The 24,151-nt window shown below is 35.9% G+C and overlaps 1 protein-coding gene across 1 annotated transcript in view; it reads left to right on the forward strand.

Annotated features, from left to right (window-relative positions):
- Positions 1-24,151, forward strand: part of BCKDHB (branched chain keto acid dehydrogenase E1 subunit beta) — a 116,668-nt gene that overhangs the window by 87,031 nt on the left and 5,486 nt on the right. The window contains exon 10 of the mRNA XM_065631180.1: positions 23,066-23,218. Coding sequence (XP_065487252.1) covers positions 23,066-23,206 — 141 coding nt within the window. The 3' untranslated portion in view covers positions 23,207-23,218. The remainder of the gene's footprint in view (positions 1-23,065; positions 23,219-24,151) is intronic.

The raw sequence follows: 24,151 nt of genomic DNA on the forward strand, positions 1-24,151 counted from the left end.
ACAAGAAATAACAGGCAGCTGAAGTAAACAATCAGCACAGAACAAAACACTTTATCCACAAAACACAACTTCTGAATTTTGTATCTGGTAAGAATTACGTGCTGGAAATCTCTGATTTTGAGTAAGAAGTGTTACTGTCATCTATTTGGACAATTCATAAACATTCAAGAGACAGCACATTGCTTACAGAAGTATTTTGCTCGGTTTCATTGTTGAAGGGAGACATGGTAGTAGTAAATTATTTGTAATTAGCACTTGATGACACTCAGGTTTGTCAATTTAGAGTCAAATAATTTATCTCCAAAATAGACATTCATTGCCGAATAAAGGAGGACTATTGGCCTATATGAGGACAAGATAGTCTCAATATTTGTAATAAGGTAAAGAAGGCATTTAGAGCCGAGATCAACATGCTTATCTCTGAAGGCCAGATGTGGAGGAGATTATCTTTAAAATGTAGAGGCACTGAGGACAGTATCTACTAATGGTATGACATGAGCTGTAACCTGAGAAACCTCTTAACAAAATGCAAATGAAGCAGAAGGAGCAGCTGCCCTTTAAATATATATACCTTTGAATATATACGCACCTTTGAACACCTTGTTTTTATATGCTTACAGCTCACTGGCTTGTAGGAGCACCTTGTAAGGGTGTCTATAGAAAGGAGGAATTAAAGGCTAAAGATAACGTATTTTCTGAAGATGCCTGAAAAAACATCCCCTTACACTATAATAGCAAATATTTAGTGGTAAGTTTGAAAGCGAAATCAAACTAAATTTTCAAATCCTGTCCTTAAATTATTCTCACAGAGGGGATAGGGTACCCTTTCAAATATCACTCACTTGATGAATGACAGTTCTGAAGTCATTCATGAAGGATGAAGCAGTCGTGTTTTACACAATGCAGCCAATAAATGTGGGGATTAAAAGTTTTGGAAAATGGCTTAAATAATAATTCTCTCAGAAATTATTATACAAGAAGTTGAAATAAGTTTGTCAAAAATCTGACTGTTTTAGTGCAATGCTATAGACAAAATGACACTTTATCAAATGAAAGTAAGAAGCTACTGCTTGAAATCTTTAAATATTAGTATATCATTATAAACATGAACATTATAAACATAAATCTTAGTATATCATTATAAACATGAACTTGATCTCTCTGGTACATTTGCCGGATGCCTGGGTTTTCAGATATCCTGTAACAGTGACTTAGAAACCTGAATTTCTCTGCAATGCAATTTGAATTCTCTCATGAATACTAGTGGAAAGAAATAGTATCAGAGTTGAGAATGGAGTCCGAAAGGAGAACTGAGTTCAGGGGAACTCAGGAGTATTTGTAAAGTTCAGAATTCATAAGGAGAAAAGGAGGGGACACACAATCAAGATCATACTCTTGAAAAGGACAGATGACATTAATTCTGGAGGACAAGTATATGAAGCACAACAAAATAAATGTGATTTGGGCTGCAACATAAAAACTGGCTCTGCCCTTGACTTACTAGCTTTGGTGATTGTGTAGACTGAGAGAATTATGTACATAAAAATATGCAGAGATTGTATTTAAGAACGGCAGAGAAGTATATCAGGAAAATATATTCTATTGTTGAGAGGCATTCTTTCATGTTAGTCAGGTTTTTTCACAAATAAGTTTCATATACTTGTAATTGTATAATTATCTTGACACTTTCCTGTACTTTCCATTTTTTTTTCTTCATTGAAAAACACAGTTTCTGTAGAGTCATATCATTAAGACTGTAAAGGCTGTTCTTGCTGTTCTTAATTTTTTGCTCAGGTTCGTAAGACCCGAGTGCTATGTGTTTGCCAGACTTTACAAGTGAGCCATATTCAACAGACCTAGGAATGATCTCTTTGAGTCTGAATTTTTGAAAATCAACATATGTGCAATAACTGGCTCTGCAAATGCCGTTGGTGCTTTGATTTGATCATGTACTGTAGCCTCTAACTACTCTATTCACTGGAAAAGCTGATGCAGACTCAGCAGAGCAAAACGCTGGAGCTGGTTGGAACCGCTGACGGTTTCGATTCCGTAGCTGGGAAATGGTGAGCAACCCATTACTCATGTTTCTCCTGCAAGTCTTCACCCTTGAATATTAAGGAGAGGAAATTTCTTCTCAGCTCAGGCGTGCTAAGTATTTATAGCAAGAGAGTTTAAAACTAGGATTTTCAGCTGCAAAACTTGAGTCTTTTATGTTTTAAACTGAGCGAGGCCAGAGCTGTTAATTCGAGATAGACTCACTTATTTCATTGAGGCGCTGAGCGATGCCATAGAATGGTGACGTGCTGGAGCCAGCATCTGACACTAGGCAAGTGAGAAAAGAGTTGATCTTTGATATAACCCATACTAGTTAAAGACACTCCTGTGCAGATAAGCTTGCCGATAGTCAAGTGTGTTGCAGTGGTATGAACTCTTGAACTTTTCAATACTACAGAAGTATTTTTATACTTTCCTTTTACTCTGTAACGCTTTTTGGCATGGGGGAGTTTTTAATACTGGTGCTTTGCAGTTCTTTGGCTGGACAGTTTTTAGCTATTCCTCAGTGGCTTTCTTGATTTAAGACTCGCTCTACAATGACATCTACAAGCATGTATTGATTTATTGCACTCTATGAAAAGTAAAGATATCACTTTACTGTGTAAGCAACCATTGGGATGACCAGGGCTCATGGTAGTTCTGTACACTCTGTATGGTGTTCTGTATGTTCTTGATGGCTTGAATAACTTAAATTTAGTGGTAATAATTTTTTGTTAAAGTAGGACTTAATTTTTAATTCGATTGTTGGTTGACTGGGCCAGATTAAATGAGGGAGGATGTGCTGGCAGAGCAGAAGTCTCAGTCCTGCTGAGCTCCCAGGGTTGCCTTGTCCTGGGAGTCCTGTGTGCTCCCTCAAATTGTCTGGAGGCTTCAGACAACCAGCTTAAACCAGATCCTGGCTCTAAAATAGCCGACTGAGGTTAGAAACTGCCCACTCTAATGGACCGATTTCAGACATTTTGTTGACAAAACAGATTTAAATGGAGTATTTTACTGTCCAAAACGCATTTTGAAATTCTTTCAGGTAGTACTCAGCTGTGGTTGCTGCCGCTTCCCTCTGGGTAATACAGCAACAGAAATTTATATAGCGACTTCTGAGTAGTAAAAGCATTTTGTAGGGGTCTCAGAACTGCCAGGCTGGGGGTGCAGTGCTGGCTTTGTGCCTTCAGGGGCTGAATTGTGCCCCTGAAGGCTGGAGGGCAGCGGCTGTGCCAGGCCTGGTGCTGGGAAGAGGGGAAGGGCCTGTCCCCTCGGAGATGGGGAGATGCTCCCTCAGGCTGTGCCACGCACCGCCGTGGTGCTCTTCGGTTTTGAAACGTGTCCTGAGCCAGGTGGAAGTTTTGGGTCGGGAAGTCGCTTGCCTAGAGAATTCTTAGAAGATGTTTGCCATTTGAATTTAGAAATAAACTTGGAAGAGGGCACAGAAAACTGATTTTACTGAAGCAAACTTGTGGTGGATGGACCACGCTGCCGTCACTTTTCTCAGGGGTTTACTTCCAGAGCAGCGGTTGAAGCAGACTGGTCGCTATATTTAAATCAGTTCAATTACAATAAGTAGAAAGCAAAATCAGTTGTCGTAGCTTTAACAGTTTTGGACCAGATATCACAGAAATACAAATCTTTGACAGTGTGGATGCTTGTTGTCTTGTATGGCCAAAGTACCTCTGGGGCTTCCCTGGAGTCCTGCTGCCTGAGGACACAAAAACCAAACTGGAGACTTGTTTTGCAAATGAAATATTTCTTGCTTTAAATCTGCAGTTTAGTGGGCTGTAACGTGTTCAATTAGTAAAATAAGTAAAAATAGGACAGTTTAGTGCATTAGCATGTTTTGTACTGTTTCTTTCACAAAAAGTTCAGACCTAACCCTTTGTATTGTTTGTTGCTGTCATTTCACTGAGGTGTGAGAGTTTTAAGTAAGCATGGAAAGCATTTCACAGCTCACAGGACTGGACTTGTTAATCTCTGTGCACCATAAACCTTTTTTGACAATTTTGAGCCAGCCCTTTTGTTTACATAATAGAAAGAATTTGGAATGGTAATTAGTTAAAGTAAGAATGAAATCATATAGGGTGTCTTTCTATGTAAATATTAGTAACAATAGTGAAATATATTCCAGAGAAAATGTATGGTTTTGTTATTACCTCTTATAGTATATTTCTTTGCGTAGCCTGACCCTAAAAGGCAATAAATTACCTCTGTCTTTATGTATACAACAAGCATATTTGCAAAATATTATCATTTCAAATAAGTATTTTTTAAGCTTTATTTTCTATAAACACAACATGAGATGATTGCAATTTGAGTTAATTGCTTGCGTGTGCCCTGGTTTGTAGTAGCACTGCAGCTTTAAAATCTGAAAGCCATTCTTGTGCCTGTTTCATAGCATGAGATTTTACAGTAGATTATGGAACTTAAATACAGGGCTGTAATTTTAAATATATTATTTCTATACTAAATTGATCTAGTTATCATTTGTCACTTTTTAACAGGTTATTAAATTGAATTCTGAAGGTCAGAAAAATGTTGTACATAGTATTAAGTATTCAGAAAAAAACCCATAGTTTTTGGTTTAAGGAAACCACCGATCAGTACACTGTAAACCTGTAACCTAAGTTTTCCATGGGTAAAATTATTATATTGATTGTGGTATTGTATCTGAAACTGTTTAATTTTTTACTTTTTTACAACTAAATTAAAAATGTTGCTTTATACAGCTGTTCATAGGTTTTACAGTGAAGAACAGTTTTGAGTAATACAATGGAAAGTTCATGGGGCTACATTTGTACTTTTGCCAAATAATGTAATTAATTCAGTGCAAAAAAATACACTAGGGTATAATATTATAATTATAAAAATACACAAATTGCAAAATGAAGTGCAGTCATCTTATTTTGAAACAATTTACTGACTGTGAATCGTCTGTTAGCTGAAGCTTAAACACCAGTCTAGTTTCACGTGCTTTACAGTCTGATCTCAGTGTATAAAATCTTTGAAGCAATATAAACATATCTGTAAATGAGTTGTTTTAACATTTAATTTTTATAATGCAATTGCCTTGAATCATGAAACCTCAAACCTAAGATGTTCCATCAGGGGGGCAGAAATCCTTTTAACAGTGAAATCCAGAAAGCATACAAGAAACAGCTTTTGGTTTTATGAGTCCAAAGACAACTCACGTGGTGTTCCTGCAACAACTTAAGGGGGAAAAAAAAAAACCAACCCAGAAAAACCCACTCCTTAAATCCTGCATTATAATGTGAAAGCTCTATGCTTTTGTTGGACAGCTGAGATGGATGAATCCTAAAGTATTTCAAGATTGGCTGCTGCTCGGAATACAGTCAAACTTATAGTGTTCAGCATTGTCACAAAAAAGGAGTTATCTGCAAGCCCAAGTTTCTGTAATTAAATCCTGGACGGCCCCTTGGGTGGCTAGCGCTGACTGGTGTTATTCAAGAGAAACAAGCGTTGCGTTTCATTTATGAAATACTGGAATAGAAATAGAACGTATCTGTCTCTTTGCCTAACACAGTTTCAATATTTTTCTCTAAGATAAACTGTAAAAGATGTGCACACACGTTTGAATGTGTCTGTAAGTCACAGCTAGATCCAAAGCAGTAATGAGAGGGAAAGAAGACGACAGACAAAAATTGCTGAGGACCTGGAGGAGGAATGACCATCCAGTCCCACTGTTTTGGGGCTGCTAGTATTTAGTCCCTGCAAGCCTATTCTTTCAATCGGGCAGAAAGCTAATTACATGCAACGCTTTCCTCCTTCAGCAAAAAGATAAAGTGCTTCTATTTTAGGACTGGCTGTGGAGTTTTTGACAAAATTTTATTCTGCAAGAAAATGCTAGTGACAAATCTTTTTACAGTTTTACCTGGTGGTTTGTTCAGGAGTAGTTCTCTCGTTTTGGGTGGAATTTCTGACAAACTTGATGTTCTTGGTTGAAAGTTTGAGTTTCTTCCCTGGGCTGTTTCTCTGTTTTACATTCATAGCCGTTGGATAAAATATGTGTGTGAGGAGGATCAGGAATTCAGGAGCTGCTGTCCCTGAGGTGAGCGCCCTGGCCATGGGGCAGGAGTGTCAGACTTGTGCTCCCTTCTTTGCTGTTTGGTGACACTGCAGCTTTTGGGGTGACGCAACAAGAATGCTCCTCTTCCCAGTTTTACACCTTTCTGTAGCTAATTATTAGGGCGGCTCTGTATTCATGTGAATACTTCAAAAATGAGCCTTTCTGTAGTGAACAGGGTGGTCTTTCTTGTTTATTTTTTATTTGTTTGTTGCAGAATAGCTGTAGCTACCCTACCTGGGGATTAGCTTCCAAACGTCGGATTCTCGCTGGCCTGGCCAACACCAGTCAGCCTTGAACAAAGGTGTCTGTGAGCTGCTTTCTGGTGTTAATGCAGCACCATTCACTGGTCTTACCCAGAGCAGAATTCCCTACCAGATTTGGGCTGCAGAGCGTTTTGGTTTTGGGTTCTGAGCATGATCAGGCTTGGGACAGGGAGAATGTTGGTAAAATGTGAACAGTTCTTTGAGTGCAGAGAAGCAGAGCTTCTAGTCACTGCACAAACCTGTAAGGCAGGCAGCGTGCAGGCATCTCAGACATGTTGGGTGCTCTGGAGATGGGGAATGTGTTTAATATTTCCCTAAGGTCCCTGACACCTTTTGAACCTGGGTTTCCAGAATTCAGGACCTTTGGTTTTACTGTTGGTCTGGTTCGTCTTCTGTTTGTACCTGAGGCTTGTGTTTCTGAATCAGAAATTAATACGGTGTCACCTTACAGGTTGAAGGAAGTGTCTTTGGTTCACTCTGATAGTAAAACTGAGCGTATCTTAAATGTGTGTTTAATTTTATGTTATCTACCACTATAATGCTGGTTTTAAACTCATTGTGGAAGTATGAGGATGAGGTTAACTGTCAGGAGGTCCCTCACTCATGCTGTGTCTCTGACTCACTGTGCTTCCACTGGAGGGAGGAAAGGAAAAATCCCTAAGGGGGTCACCAGAGTCAACAACCACCTGTAGCAAATCTGGGTACTAGGGCTTGTACAAGAATGAAGGAGATTTGAGCTTTTCTCCTCCTTTGATATCTCACATGTCACTTGCTCATCCCCCTGCAGTGGTACATTCACTTGCTCTCAATTCTGCTCCCTATTAGGGAGGTTTCTGCTGACCTGGGCCAAAAGTCAGGCTCACTCATGCTGTCCCACCGCCCGCAGTTGCTGGACTTGGATGCTAGGGGCCATGGTCCCTAGGCGTGCCTGCCGTTCATCTCTGTCATACCTTGGAGTTATGAGCATTTCTAACTTTATGTAGGAAACTTGGTGGTACTATATTTAAGTCTTTACGCAGGCTGAGAAAATCATGAGTTGTGTTTCTTTTTTTTTGTAATGAGAGAAGTATCCCTTACACAGCAAAACATAATTGTTGTTTACAAAACTGTATTGAACATGGATTTTCTCCGTGCGGCAGATTGATGAAACATTCAGTAACATAAGTCACCTGGTCTATATGTGACTACCAATGAGAAGTTAAAAATAAACTAAAACCTTTGCAAAGGATATATTGCAGAACGATACTTCTTTTACTAGCATAGTGATGCAAGACTTTGGTGTCATTTTAGCAAGAAACCTGACAAATGTGCCTCAGTATGTCCTGTGCAGTTGCTACATCTTGCTATGACCTAATTTCTTCTGTTCTGCTGTGATTGTATGGGTGAACCTTACATTTAGGAATGCTATTTGGCTAAGAATAAGAAATACTGACTATAACATTGAACATGCTTGTATATACTGTGTGTGTCAAGATCAAGTCTGCTTATGTCTTAGTCAGCCACAATATATATTGTTGTTGATGGAATTAACATGATTTTATACTAATAGATATATCAGTTGAGTTATGCTGTATTCAGTCTCAAAGAGCAGAAGTGAAAGGATAGAAAATGTTTCTGAAATATGAGTCGTAACACCATATGTTGCTGTGTGTTGAATTAGCAAATTGTTCCCATTTGTTCAGAATGCTTCAGATAAGCAATTTATCTTCAGAATGTATGGAGAATCCTTCAGATGAACAAGGAACCTGGTGAGTAATAGAGAGCAGCAATCCAGTGTTATTCAAAACTAAATTACATCAACAATGTTGCATTGCCAAGACCATTTTAACAACTTCCTTTCAGATGAATCCTGCTTGGTTAAACCAAAATTGAGAAATCTAATTTCCTTTGAGGCAAAATCATAATCACTGTCTGTATTCAGAATACTAAGAAAAATATTTCTTTTTTAAGTAAGCGTGACAGGATTAAGTGACTAAATGTGCATGTTACTATCTTCACAAAAGTTGTGAAGATTTTTTTTTTTACTATTCTTTAATGATGGAAGTTCTCTGATTTAGCTTTGAGTAGGAAGATCTGAACTTCTCCCATTTTCATATGCAGTCTTGAGCTACTGGAGGGAAACATGTTTCTAAATACTACATGTAACATTATATACAGGTTTAGAAGTGCAGTGTTATGACTGCGCATCAATGTATTCTATTAGACATTTTTCTGTATAAGTTAATGTGTTTGCATACATTCGTTACTTGTAGAAAGTTAAGAAATATTGTCTAACTGAATTATGTTCTTAGGAAATGGGAATTTCCATTAGTAGCCTCATTTGAGAAGCCAATAGGTTAGCCTAAAACATGAAATGAGTTTATAGGATCAACTTCAGAAGTTATTAAGTCATCTAATGAATGACATTTTGTTTTCTTTTATAATATGTTTGATTACCTGCAGTCTTCATTCACCTTTAAAGCTGGATATTATACCAACTTTGAATTCCAGCAGTTAGTCAAGAAATTTGGAAGATCTGAAGACCTTTCGTGGTCTGTGTACTTACAACGTATGCTGTCCTGTATATTGTGTCCATAAAGATTTTACGACCTTTGTGGTGGTAAACTTTCGCAGTGGATAAGGACTGAAAAGAGAAGGAAGTATGGATGGATTTTTAAAGTAAATTTGTCTCTTTTACTGCTTTTGATGGACACCCTCAGTAGGTACTGCAGATTTTGTTTTGGTCCAGTTTGGTGTTAAATTGCTTCTACAATGATTCTGTTTAACTCTGAGCATTTGTCTCATCTCTGCACCCACCTGTGTAAAGACAGCCACTGTGATGAGGTGGCATGGATTTGAATTTTTCTTCATAATTGCTCAGGGAGGATTAATCTAAAAATTGCATCTCTAATCCATTCACTCCAGGCCTCCTTCCTGGTCAGTAAGAGCAACTTCAAAGGGTGACACATTTCATTTTGGAGTAAATCTCCCTATGGAAATATATGAAACTTTTTAGCAGTGAATTAAAGATCCTGTTGAATGTCTCCTAAAATAGCTGTCTCCCTTACAAGAACATCAATAGCATTGGACATCTGGTCTCTAGTCTGTCGGTGCAGGTAAATGGCAATTGAGATTATCCACCTTAAAGCTGCTCAGCTGTTTTGCAGCCTGTCTGCAAGGTAGTTTGCAATTGTCTTGCAAACTGTATTCTAAACCACCATAGCTTTTATGTATTTTTTTAGTATTAGTATTAAAGTTTTGATTTGCTTTTGGTTTTAGTATGAAATATTTTGAGGTTTTTCAGTTAAGTCAGTTTACTCCCAAAAGTATTTACTTTTAAAATTTTAAACAGCTTATGGCTTTATTCTCCTATTGTTCAGATTTATTAGCTGTCCATTACCCTGGTAATATTTTGCAGTATACTCAAAACCACTCACACCCTCTGAAATGACCCGTCCTGAAGGAAAATCCCAGAGTAAAGGAAAAAAAATGCCTTTCTTAATTAATAGTTCCGTTTCTGTTCTCATAGAAGCTGCCAAACTTAATGTGACATGTAACAGTACAGAGAAGAGTATTTAAACACTGCTTAGAGCTGAGAAATTCAGATACGTATTTCATATTCCTGTTGGGGGGGGGGGGGGGGGCGGGAGTGGGGAATCAGAAAGAAAGATGTCTTGAAAACAGCTGTTTTAAGATGCATCAGTAATCATTTAGAACAGTTATATCAAACAAGTTATATCAAAACTTTCAAAAGATGCTGTTGGAAAACGTTGTACACAATAAGAAAACCGCAAAGCAGCAACTTGAATTTCAGCATTTTTTGGTCATCATGCTACAGTAAACCTCAGCCTTGGGTCAGGGGGTCTTCTAGGCTGAAGTCGTTTATTAACCACGAAAAGCTAAGCTTTTCTTTCTCTCTGTAATTTCTGGTGACCACTAAAATAAGTATAAATATCTTGAAAAATTATACACTGTTCAGAGAAAGCTGCTTAAACATCTTTTTTTGTAGAGCATTCAAAATAATATTGATTTTACGAGGGATAGGAAACTATGCAGCCAACAAAACCCATAATTTCTGGAGTTTCCCTGAATTCATAGCAGATACAAACCATAAAAATAATGTGTTACATGTGAGCTTTATTTCTGTGGCACTTTTTTAAAATCAACCACAAAAGCAGATATTTGAGAGCCGTGTGTCTTGTCTTGATCAAGACAAAGTACGATGTCAAACACCAAAAGCTGGATCTTCAGTGACATAAACCCATGCCTGCAGCATCTACAGGATTCTTTCTTATCATTATTAGCAGAATTGATTGACTCTATTTCTACCAGCAGACACAGGAAAAATCCAGAATTATGGTGGCAGCAAATATGGTGAGGAAAGGCCCATAACAACTTCTTTACCAGCTGCATTTTTCTCACGGCTGGTTTTCCATCTTCATAGCTTTGAATTCCTTCCTAAAAGCATTTTCTTTAGTTATTGTATTCTAATTTTTTTTTTTGTCAGGCTGATGTTTTCTGAAACTTTATTTGTTACTGATTTTGCTGGGCTTTACATAGCAAGTGCGTATTGTACCAGATTAGCCTGACAGATTAGATCCTGACATTACAAAATCTTGTCAGTACAAGAACTGCAAGGTTTATGATGAGGAGATTGTAGTATGTTGGACTCTCAAAAATGTCACCAAGTTGCAAGAGGCTACTAGTAGTGTTTCTTAAGACTTGGTTAGTTCTTAATACTCTCTGGTTTCTTAGTTTAGTTTACTGAAGTAATGCCACAGAGAAATAATATATGGATGAATTTAGGCTTGAAATTAGAAAAAGGGTTTCAAGATCACCCTTCATACAGAAGGAGTGGGCATAAAAAACCCCAGTAACTGTAGTATCACCACGGTACAATACAGTCAAATATGATCCATTTATGGTAGCAGCTGTGGCCTTCTGTGGTGGCAGGGACTGGACTTAAATTTTGACACCTCATCAAGTCTTGTGTTCTTATGCTTTCTCAGAAGGTTGGGAAAGAAAAGCTTCATGTGGGCATGGCCTGGTGGTCTCATTTATTGAGAGGGAATCAAGTGCGTGGGCTGGTGGGAGCAGGAATTCCCCTGACTGGATAACCGTTGTTTAAAAATGTGTTTTGGTTTTGTGGTTGCACAGCTAGAAGAGCACATTGGTGTCAGTGGACCTGGTCCGTGATTTCTGCCATCAGTAGTGACTTTATGCGATGGGAAATCTGATCTGAACAACAGTGGGTTTGGTGTCCAGCAAGGAAACAGACCTAAAAAAAAAAAGCTCAAACTTCCACAGAATTCTGCTTTTTGGTTTCTCTCGATGCTTCCTCTTGTATATCATATACCACAGTCTCTGTGATTGCGAGTGGCTGGAGTTTATGCTATTGTATAATTACAGTACTGAATACAAGAAGCCAGATGTGCTTCAAAAAATATATTAAATATTGACAAAATCAGTTAACATAGAGACCTTTAATTCTTAAATGATTTTGCTTTATTATAATATCTGTGGGTTTTTTTTCAGGGAAAGGAAGTTAGGATTGCTGTTTACTAACTGTCTTCACAGAATCAGACCTTGTAAATAGTAAAATAATCTCCATTCCTATGGTAGTTCTATTTTATATTTGTGATATTGAATGCCATTTGTTGTGACTTCCACTCCTGTAGAACACAGCGTGTCTTGACAGATTAATCTCAGCAAAAATTTTACTTATTGAATAAACTGAGGAAGAACTTCCTAATGCACTTGCATGAGGGAAACATTTCAATTTTTACTGTTTAGCAGTCATATAAGGGAAAAAGAAAATCTCAGCTTGAACTGGGTTGCACTTTTCTTTTTGTAATATTAACAATAGCTCATTCTTACATTTCATTCATGGCAACTGTATTTTGAGTGCTAACTGTGTGTAACTGAAGAGAAGAAAACTTTATGGTAGCTAAGGCAGCTGTGTAGGTATTTTACTTTTTACTCTGTTTCTTCAGTAAGAAGTTTGCTATACAATTGATAACATCATTGATGCAAGAGATAGATTAGGTTATATAAAAGATGTATAGTTTTGGCTGTAAAGCAGAAAGTTCATTAGTGGACGGAAAATTGAAGTTTCGTAATTGATTTAGTGTAAATCATTTTAAGTATGAAATTTATTTAAACATTCAATCCTAAAACATAGGCCAAGTTAAATATTTGGGCTTAATCCAATGAAAACTTCAGTGAGATTCCTAAAATATAGAGTTAACTTCTACCATTATGCTTCTCTATTGTATAAAAATAAGTAATTCTGTTATCTGTATTTCTGTTCTTAAATGTTTCTGGATATTTCACACGTTCTATGCATTTGTTTTTATACGTGCAGTTCACTGACATTTTGAAATCAGGTCAATAATTATGAATTGTTAATTCTGGGATAAAGGTAAGCTAAAATTTCATACCCCCTGAAATATGTTATTCCTGGTCCTATTTTTAGACCAGTTTTTAAACTGAGATGTAGTGCTAACTGTTTTGGTAGTTTTATTAAATGTTTTTAAGTGAAAGTGTTTCATTTGCAGAACTTTTCTTGGTCTTTTGTAATAGAGTTGCATTAACTTTTTATAGCTGGAAAAATTAATAAAGTATTATTTTTAAATTTTTTAGAGTTTTTTGTTTGTTTTTGTCTTGTTTTGGGGGTGGTGGTGTTGTTGTTGGTTTGGGTATTTTTTTGTTTTGTTGGCTGAACCAAGGAGAGTAATACCAGTTTTTCTTGACAGTGGAATAGCAGTGTAGCCTGTTTGTGTGAAGAGTAATTTAGGAAATGCAGTGAAAAATGATCAAAACTATTAGAAATAAAATATCTAGGAAAGAAGAAAAGCTAATTAGTGTAAGAACATTGGGAATAACTTGGTATAAAAATTTGAAGCTTGTATGGTAAAATAATTCTTTCATGCTTTTTAAGTCAGTCTGTACCCAAAAGCTCAGTCTCCAATATGGTTCATTCAGTGTTTCTGAGTATTTTTCTGCATAAACCTTTATACCGTCTGTAAAACCTCATTGCATTTATCTCCATTCAATTTTTTAGACTTTATCTGGAGAACAGAAATTATCTCTATAATTACCAGTCAGCTTTCCTAACAGTTACTTTTGCCATTATTATGAGAGGATATTTAATATATGAGTTGAAACTTTGCACTAGAATACTTGACCTATCTGTTTGAATTGTCAAACAGCTTCCTATAAATTAAACACATAAGTAGAGTAGCGGCTTGCTTTAAAGAATACGCTATAAAATTCCTTATACATCTGTTTCAAGTAATCTAATATTTCCCTCCTCTTCCAAGTCCATTTTACAAAGACAGCAATGTTAAAAAAAGCAGTGGAAAAATACTAGGTAAGCCCCCACCTTTTCACGAGTGGATGAGGTTATTTAGTTTGCACTCGCCTGTCCCCGGCTGCCTGGCCAAGCTGTGGGTTTGCACTGGAGAAGCGTTTGGTGACGGTCAAAGTGACAGTATTGCTGTCATCGTGCTGTCCCAAAATGCAAATGTTTCGGTATAAAATGGGAAGCATGCTGTTTTAAATTATTTAATAACGGCAGTTGGAATTGCATTTCCTTTGAATTTCTTTAGTGTGTGTTGAGTGAAGGACTTCTGTGAGGATTTTGCTGTGCCAGATACATGGATTGACAAGGCTGTCTTTGCAAGAATCTCTCAGCTGCCTAAACAGCTGTAAAAATAAAAATACCGCTCAATGGCTATTGAAACTCTTAGCAGCAAATCCTTCCAGTCACTTCTGGCATGGTGAGATTAACCAGGAGATGTTTTTGGAAAATAATGAAGTAAGTAATTAGAATGATCGGTGATAAGTGGTGATCTAAAAGTATAAAATCCAATTATATTGGTAGGATATTTCTAGCTTTGTGATTAAAAGTTGTAGGGTGTAATTAGAAGGGGAATGATCCTCACTTTAAAAGCTTAACAAATGTTTATTATCTATTGCTCATTCATGCCGTAAAATGACTTGTGATCTGCAAACATTTTCATATATGAATAATTTTGTGCAGGCACTTTAGCTCCATTGATTTCACTCAGATTATTCACCCATGTTAACGTATGTGTAACAGTTTGCAGGATCATAGACTGAACAGATGGGTTAGTAATGCCAAGTAACTAAATAAAGCAAGTCTTTTCAAATACTTTTGGGCTGGGGAAGTCATTCTACCTGTGAGGCTTAGGGCACGCTTTTAGAAAATATGTGTATCCCAGTGCAAATATTCATAACTGCCACTTCAAGAAAGAGCACAGTAAACTTGGAATGTCATATAGAATAATATAATTTGTAGTGAATGTGCTGTTTGGTTGCTTGCTACTCTACAGAATAAATAACTTATATTTGAAGAATTTTGTCATACTTTGGGTATACACCATGTAGTATATGTCATTTGTAGGAAACACCTAAGATAGTTTCTGATATGGTATGGCAATAATTACCTAGGAAAAAATAGTTTTTCTAGTACTTGTAGGAAAAAGATGGGAAGTGATCACCTAGTGGATTACAATTAAATATCAGAAAATTGCCAAAGAGCTTTGTTATGGCTCATTTAAGGCAGTAGCATATTCTGGCAATCTGGAAGTTCTCTCATAATACATCCTCTTGAGTGTATCTGTCTCATGCTGTTTATTTTGTGGAGGAGAATCATGCTGGCTGCTGCACCTTGTGCCCTAAACAATGCAGATTATAAGTTTAATGGGGAGAACATAATTTCTGTCAGTGCGTCATTATGAGTTGAATGTGTTTCAGTTCTAGCCGTAGACTCCACCAGGTTGGATTCAAATTGTGTAAAGTTTTCATGGAAACTCTTAGCCATTTTGCGGAAGATACCAGATGGGAAGAAATGAAAATTACTTTTTATTCATTTACTTTCGCTTGTGGGAAGGATAATTTGTTTGACATTAGCGGAAGGGGTTTGTTTGTTTGTTGCGGTGTTGTTGTTGTTTTGGAAATACCTTGGGAGTGTGGTGCTGATTTTTTTTTTGTGCAGTTCTACCACCAAGACAACTAAGCCACTGACCAAGGCCCTGTTCCCAACAGCTTCAAGTTAATGCTGTTGCCGTGAATATTTGTTGGAGTGGTTGTGTTGTAAACTTGATAAAGAGGATCAAACGAACAGTATCAGTCTGGCATTGGGTTTTTAAAGATTGTTAGTGATAATTTGTGAAGCTAGACAAAATGAAATTTGAAGGCAATCTTCAAACCAGTGTATGAATGAGAATTTAACTGCATCAGGCAGCCATTGCTAAGATAGCTGGTGTTGCCTTGAGCAACGCGCCTTATGAAGCTCAAAAGAGATGTAAAATAAAAAGGAAAAAAGTGTTCTTGAGTCCATATAAAAATCTTCAATTTATAACAGGATTATGTTACGTAAATGCAAAGTGATGAGGCCCTCTGTAAAATCTAACATAGATAAACATGTCACTTGGTGTCTCTCATCAGCTACAGAATATTGAGGCTGGGGAAGTGAGTTGCAGTTCTCCCTCTTGGATATTGTAGAACCTTTGAAATTCACAGTGAATATTTCATAAGCAGTGATGTTATTCTGCCTGTAAGCAATTGGTTGCAGTGTAAGTGAGGTACAAAAGCTATGACTCCCCCAAAATAATGCCTGCGGATTTAAAAAAAAAAAAAAATCCAGCTCATAGCGAGGAGTCTGTCCTGAATTTCTGGTCAAATCCTCTTGCAGGGTATTTACAGCTCCCAGAGGTACAAGTGACAACGAAGACAATATTATCCTCATTTGTCTTACTTGTCTAATTATGCATGCTCCTTTCTGTGAAATGGAGGTACTGAGCTTAAGACAGTAAACTGGTTATTTTTAATACAAAGAAAGTGCAAGTGGTCTGGAAAAATATGTAACGTAAATGTTTTTCAGTGTCTTGAATTAAAACATTCTTTAACTGTCATTAGTTTCATCAGCTTATGATGTGCCAGAAGCAAAACACGCAAATACATATCTGCAGTGACGGTCAACAAAGTAGCCAGGATTACAGAAAAATAACATATGGGATGTTCTAGATACTGACTTTTCAGAAGAAAAAAAAGAGATTTAATATTTCAATCAACTTGTGGATTCTTTACTTCCACATGACAGAAAAAGACCCCAGATAAATAGCATTGCCTTGCAAGGCTGCTGCTGGTGTATAGCCACCCCATAGCTGCTATAGTGACCTAACATCATCTTATAGGATTGCAGTTATGGCCATAGCACCAAAAATTCTACCCTGCCTGAAGAAAGCAGTTTCAAAAATATTTTATTTAGTGCATAGTAATGTTTGTATTCTTACAAGTCTGGCTTACTTCCACTTGTATTATTTTCATTTTATGTTGCTTGCAATTTAAACATCTTTTTGTTGAAATTCCTCGAACATTTATTGGGAAACCTTTTAAATATACAGTATATAGTTGAAATATGTTTTGCTGAAAGTGTGTGTGTGTGTCATATAGAAGGAATTTATATTAACTCTCACCATCCTCCCCACTCAATCGGATGTGTTTCTTTTGACAACATTTAGAGCACACTCACATTCTTTCTTTTCTAGTTAAGATATTAAAACAGGATTCCTGTAGCGAACTGCTTTTATTTGAAGTTATTATCATAATGCAGCATCTCATAGATAATTTTTTAAAGGTTTAAGTATTAAAGTATTTAAGTATTAAAACAGGATTGTGTATTACTCTTAAAATGCTGCATTATATTGTATATGTCTGGAATCTAAAAGTGCTGTGGTCAGAAATATATTAACTTCTAATAGATTCAATGCTCATGATGAAAAATAGCTGAAGTAAATTCTAATTTTAGCATGATGGATTTAAGAGGAATATTAATTATTTGGAAATAATGTTAATTTTGTTACAATACTTTATCTTTTATATAGTAAATTTGACTTCATCTATAATTATTGTTTTATGTGATTCAGTTCTATAAAGACAATATTTACCATTAACTGCTTTTTAATGGTAACGAGCTGATGAATTACATGGAACAGACTTTTTTCCCTGAGGTACTTCATTGTTTTTTACTTGCTGATGTATTTTTAAGTAAAAATATTATCTGTTTGGCAATGATAAGATCAATAGTTTTAGCAGTCAGCTGTTTCTCTGTATTTGACAAGATGTTAATTATGTAAATTCAAAGAATTGGTAAAAAATGAATCATTACAAGCTGTGCTAAATTATAAAAGTATTGTTTTAAAGTAATCTCAAAAAGGGGAGAACTGACACAAGTTAAATATTTGCAACATATAATTGCAGAGTTCTCTGAGGAAAAATTGTATCACTATTGTAACTATCAGGAAGAGCTTGTTAAAGTGTTTTAAGACAAATATGGCTAAGCCATTGGAAAAAAATGCTCCCTCTGAAAAAAAGCTCGCTCTCTCTCAACTTGAAAATATCTCACGAGTGTAAAGTACTTAAGTAGCTCATAGAAGTGACTGTTTAGAAGAGTGTAACATATATATGTTGTCAAAGCAATTCTGTTTAAAATTTGTAGCTTTTGGTGCTTGCAGCTGTCAAGGAAAGTACTGTGCTACAGTTGTGAGATATGAAAACTGCAGGTACTTGACTTATCTGTTACTAAAAGTAAACTGTTCTAATTAGACTTTTTTTTTTAAGTAGAAACGAAAGAAAAATTCCTTTAATCTGTTTTTAGTTACAGCTTTATTGCGTGAAATCCACCCTTCCGTAAAATGGCGTTAGATTGACTACCTCTTTGGAAAGCTCATTATTAACCTATAGTAGGATTCATCTCATTCTTACAATAGTAGGTAATTTACAGCTGAAAATCCATATGGAGAAATAATAGATAGTACAAATGTTAACAGTCATCTACAAAGTGATATGGAATAAATGTTCTTAACTGTTTGAGCCCCGTGCTTTAATTTATGACAACAGCATAAACAAATCAGAATAATAATATCAGAACAGAAAGTGAAGCTCTAATAAGATTTTTCTCTCTGAAAATTTCTTTGAATATATATGTGGGAGTTTTAAAATTTTGTAGTCTATAGATAAAATGGCAAAATTCAGAGTTCTAATTGACAGAAACCACAATTGAATTAAACCTAAACTAGTCACCGAGTTCCTGGGTCTAAATTTTGTAGTTACTGTCAGCAGAAAACCAAGTAGTCTTGCATGAGAAATATTCCTACAGTTTGCCTCGTGTAGTGGACCTCAACCTTATGTTTAGTCTTTTTATTATAAGAACTATAATATCAACAGAAATATTACAATTTTTATCAAACTCTGCTTATTCGTTAATATTAGTCTTTAAAAGACGTTTTGTTTGTCATCCTACAGAAAGTAAATTCCTGTACCGAAAAACAGGAGTTATAAAATCAGTGTTGTCATACAGCAGCTCTGTAGTCACGTGATATTCTTATAGCTCTTAATTTTTTTGAGTACCCGTATTGTTGTGAAATAAGAATAGCATGGAAGACACCCCTGGGACATCAAATGGTGCAGAAATAATTGATTTTTAAAGGAAAGTTTTCTTCCTTTAGGGAGTATTCTACAGGTTAGTAGAATTTAAAAATAAAAAAATAATTCCTTTTTACTGATTTTAATCCATGTCAGCTGGAGGACAAAAAATGCAATAGTTCCAAAAGGTACAGAAATAAAGAGAATAAGACCAAAATAAGGTAATTAAGGGGAAAAGTATCAGTTTGGAATTGTCTGTCTTGCTAGCCACACATTAAATAGTGTCATATACTTGTACTTACCAAAGTGTTTGCATATGGAGGTTTTTTTACAATGAATATAGAATGATAAAGATTCCCTTCAGAGGAAGGAAGCTCTGGAGCAATAAACTCTTTAACTATTTTCTCATTGGCCAGATGCCTGAAAGCACTTCTCCTAAACTGCACACCAGATTGCTTTATTTTTCTATATGTTGCACAAAGATGAGTAATGTTTTCTTTCAGTAATGCCCAATAATGGATTTGCTTTCTTATTTTATCTTTTTTTTTCTTTTTACAATTGTATATGTGTATAAATGCCTTCAATTCTCAGTTGTTCACGTTAAGAGTTTTACACTCAGAACCTTGATTTAGTAATAAGTACCTGAATCTCTGATAAAGAGTGAAATGTACACTTAAACAAAGGTAAAATAAACTTGGATAAAGTTTTCTATAGTAGCATACAAGAATATTATAATTTGGGAAAACAGAGGAAGTGTACCCAGTACTAGATGATGCATTTCAAATATCATCATGCAACATCCAGCAAGTCCTTGGTTTTAGCATCTATTCTAAACATCAAGGCATAAGATTGTTTTGAAGTGGTGTGTGTGATACGTTTGGCCGATTGCTATGAATTTCAAGAACAGATTTTTACTGGAATCTGTACTCTTAAGTTGTTTTGAAAAGTCTTCCTAAATATGTGTGAAACATCAAATGTTGAGTTGAAATAATGTGACCAGTTAAAAGGCTTTTATAGAATATAATAATGTATTTTCCAGGAGACTTTGAGTGAAATTCAGGCTAATGCAGGTAATTGACAAAAGTCATATTGAATAACTGAGGCCAGAATTTGACCTCTGCAGTTAGGAAACGGGAAGAACATTGATTTAATGTTTTGTCTGAGGTTTTTAAATTAAGACAACTTGGATATATTAGACTAATAACTATATCTGTTCTCTTCTAAGCATTTTTTTTCTAACAAACAATAATTTTTTACTTCAGCTGAATTTTGGAAGTTAGTGGATATTCTGCTAAATTAAGTATGACTTTTCATACTGATTTTCAAAACTGAATTTATGACATTTTACACTGAATAAGAAATTCCATGCCTACTACTTTACTTCCAAGGCCATTTAATATTTAAAGTTTTTTCTCCAAGATCTTTCCTTGAAAGATGTCAGATCGTTTAAATAGACTCTCTGAAATATTCAGAGACTTGAAGTCTGTAAGCTTGCATTCCTGTTGTGCGAGAGCACTTTGGGCCAGTACCAGCCTTTATATGCCCAAGTAGTACGGAGTAAATCCACTTAACTGAAAATTTTTATCTTCTATCACGATTTAAAATAGTGGACTTGTTCTGATAAGCTTGCACAATAGATGTCCTCTAATTAGTCTTAAAAATAGCTGGACGTTGTGTATTTAATATCCTCAGTGGTGTTTCTCCACAGCGGCTACACAAGTGCAAAAAACGTGGCAGAGCAAAATGTACAGCAGATGTGGCAGCATCACATTCGGGATGGGGTGAACTCTTGTTTCTCCTACAGTCCAACTTCTAACAGCAACTGTGAACATGAATCCCTATCAGATAGTCTTTTTGATGGGCTGATCACTTCTCTTAAAGCTCAAAAGGGAAGATAAGTTTAGAAATATGTCCATAGACTATATAATTTTTTCATGTGAGAATACAGATTTTGTTAATGCCAATGTGTAATGCCATCTAATGAAGAATATAGTCTCATTTGCTCAGATTACAGTTAATACCATCAAGCAGGCAGTTTCATGTTCTGTAACTTGGTGAAAAAGTTTGATTTTGTTTGAATTTAAAGGACATAACTTAATATACTGTCCCGTAAATTAGAACTAATTCCAGAGATAAAACCCCGTGAACTGATAAACTTTATTAGTTGTATTTTAAACAAAACTGGCTCCAAACCTAATGATAGATTGTTATTAGCAAAGACCTCAGTCCTGCAAAAGACTTGATGCATACCTAGGTGTATCCAAAGCACCACTGGTAAAGTAGTAGTGTCTTTTATCAAACCACAAGACACAGTTTCCTTCTGAATCATCTTAAGATATTTCCTCAAGCTTGTTTTATGATTGCTTATGTGTAGAATGTGGATTTGTGATTTTTTTTTTTTTTTTTTGATAATCGAATACTTAGCATATGGAGCAGTATCACTGTGATTCTGACACTAAATCTAGCTGTCCTACTGAGATCAAGACTCTTGTCTCTTTACAATACTTTACACTGTAAAGTAGAAGTGCATTTTTTGGATTGTTTTCAAATTCCTTATTCTGATGATAACTTTATACTCCACCTTCTGGATTATGATTTTATTTCTACTCTATAGAAAAAGGTAAATCTTAAAAGCCTTTATTCTTTGCAATTTGCTCTTGCCAATATTATTGCAAATATTGTCAGTAAATTTGTAAACTAAGTAATGTCAACGGAATCACCTTCGTTTTGCTAGGTCTGCAGCATTTCTGTTGTTACTGTGATCACTGACATTAAGACACTCTACTTGCCAGCATTTTGTACTAATGTGAATCTTTCACTTTACAAAGAAAAGCGAATTAGTGCCTTCAGGCACTCAAAAAAGAGCTTAAGAAATCTTTATATTATTTGCATATATTTTTACCTCAGACCTATTCAGAGTCTGAAGTTTTCTAGGTGAAAATTCACTATTAAATGTAATGACGCTGTGTGCAATCACACAACCTCTTGGACTTTTAACTTCCATCTGTCTTCCAGAAATACTCCCCTTCACAATGCACTGAAGTGGTTGCAGGAGCAAAAGGTTATAATCTCGGTGTGTTATGAGTATCTTCTATGCTGCCAAACATCGTGATGCATAGAACGCACAGTGAGTTAGAGTTAGGCAGCCATGGACAGGAAGGCAACGTGTTCAAAACAGTTCATCAGTCTGAGAAAATACTTAGCACTTTGCTGCAGAAAGTCAGAGCTCTTTGCCTGTTTTCCTCATGGGCCTGGTGGAAAAGGACTGGTAGATAATCCTTCACCTTCCATTTTGCTGAGCCAAGCACAGGGGAAGTTGGCCAGGATGTCTCTGTCGCTGCAGTCCATAAAGGAGAGGCCAGGGGGAGACATGTTTTGTCTCTTCATTTGTCTGCCCTGGAAAGCAAATGCATGTGCTAAAGATACAGGAAGAAAGGGAGTTGAAAATTAGCATCGACACCAGTTTGATCCAACAAAGTTATTTCTGCATCTACTTCTTGCAGGCTTTCATGCCATCACTCTGGTACTTGGGAGTGGGAAGATTGAACCCCGCTTTTTATTTGGTTATTAAAGCTGATGATGTTTCATGTTTCCACAAGTTACTTTCAGATTAATGTGGTGTATTTGTAAGTTTGTGCCCTACTAGGTCGAATGATGAAACTCTCACAATCATTGCCAAATCTGATCTCTGAATAGAACACAAGTTGTGAGTTGTTGTGTAGAGCATGGATTCGACTCAAGGGTTGGAGATATGAGTTCAAGTTCATAATTTCCATAATTGCCTAATGCTTCTCAGACAGAGTCTTAGTCATCTAAGGGTTCTGAGAAATTTGAATATGATGTTTGTGTATCCAACAAATAATACACTTAGCTTATGTAGTTTTTCTTTATGTTTAAAAGTGGCGCAGTAAAGAAACTCTTACTCCTTTGTTTCTAAAATATTTGTTTCTTGGCAGCACTTGTCTGGATGTATAGCAGATGTACTAAATATAACCTGCCTATGATTTAATACAGCACACATGTAGAAAATGAAAGTAACATTAATACATGTTGTTATTTTAATATGGACCTTTGGGCAAAAGGAAGTACAGTTCTGGTCTGGACTACTTATGCTGTGATATAAATAGAAAGTTTGAGTTTCCAGGATTGTCAGTCTGGCAAAGTTCATTCGACCTCAATTTGTGATGCAAGATTTTTGAAAATAATGGCCTCATTAACATTTATTCTGTATTTCTGTTAATAGGAGGAATGCTTTTTGAATTTAGAAGCTCCTATTACAAGAGTATGTGGCTATGACACTCCCTTCCCTCACATCTTTGAGCCTTTCTACATCCCAGACAAATGGAAATGCTATGATGCTCTTCGAAAAATGATTAACTACTGAACAGTAGTACAGGTGAGAAATAATGTCTTATACTGACAGTTCACTTTTAATGATTCTGACAGAGTGATTGCAAGGTTTGGGGCTAAAGTACTGCTCTTTTATTTAGTTAGTTATCCATAACAAGAATTGCTTCGTATGGCTTTGAGTCTTCAGTCTTAAAGATGTCTGAATATTTTCAAGTAATGCCAGTGTTTAAAATTAATCACCTAGTTTAATCAATCTGAAAATTAAATGCCTTGTATCCTGAGAATTGAAAAGAATGTAAAGTGAAAGGTGAAAGGAATAGTAATGCACAAAATATATTTCATCTATAGTAGAAGACTTACAGGTATTTTATAGGCAAACCATACTATTAAATGTTATAATTTTTCACTCTTCAGTGTGTCCTGTAATCTTGTGAGGTACTAAGAATGCCCAATTTACAACAAATATAGGCACTGCATTGCAAGCATACACTGAACATTGAAAATACATGAAACATCTGTAGTATCTTACAGTTCTCCTCAAATACAATTATAAGTCTTATATTTAATGTGTATTCTAAAAATATTTTTTCTTATAATCTTATATGTAATTTGGTCATGCTTGAAGATTTCTCTTTGCAGAACTGTTCAGGCACCAAGTCTGTGAAGTAATATTTATATCTACTACATGTCTATTAATCACAGTCTGTAAAATATTTTGTCTGTTTCATTCTAATATAATACTAAATAGCATTAGACTGTGCAGTGGCCAACTGGGACTTACTATTGTGCGTTGCCGTTGGAGAACTTCTGGTGTTCAATGACCAAAACGTAATGGTTGGGAAATGTGTCAATGCATTGTATTCTCTACTTCCTTTAATTACGTGAATCAAGTAGCCTGGTTTTTGAGATTGAGTCTTGATGGGTCTTGTACATCTGAACTAAACAGAAAAGAAAACAACAGGCCTGTTTCCCTGTGGAA

The sequence above is a fragment of the Caloenas nicobarica genome, chromosome 3 (genome assembly GCF_036013445.1).
Source record: "Caloenas nicobarica isolate bCalNic1 chromosome 3, bCalNic1.hap1, whole genome shotgun sequence".
Taxonomy (NCBI): domain Eukaryota; kingdom Metazoa; phylum Chordata; class Aves; order Columbiformes; family Columbidae; genus Caloenas; species Caloenas nicobarica.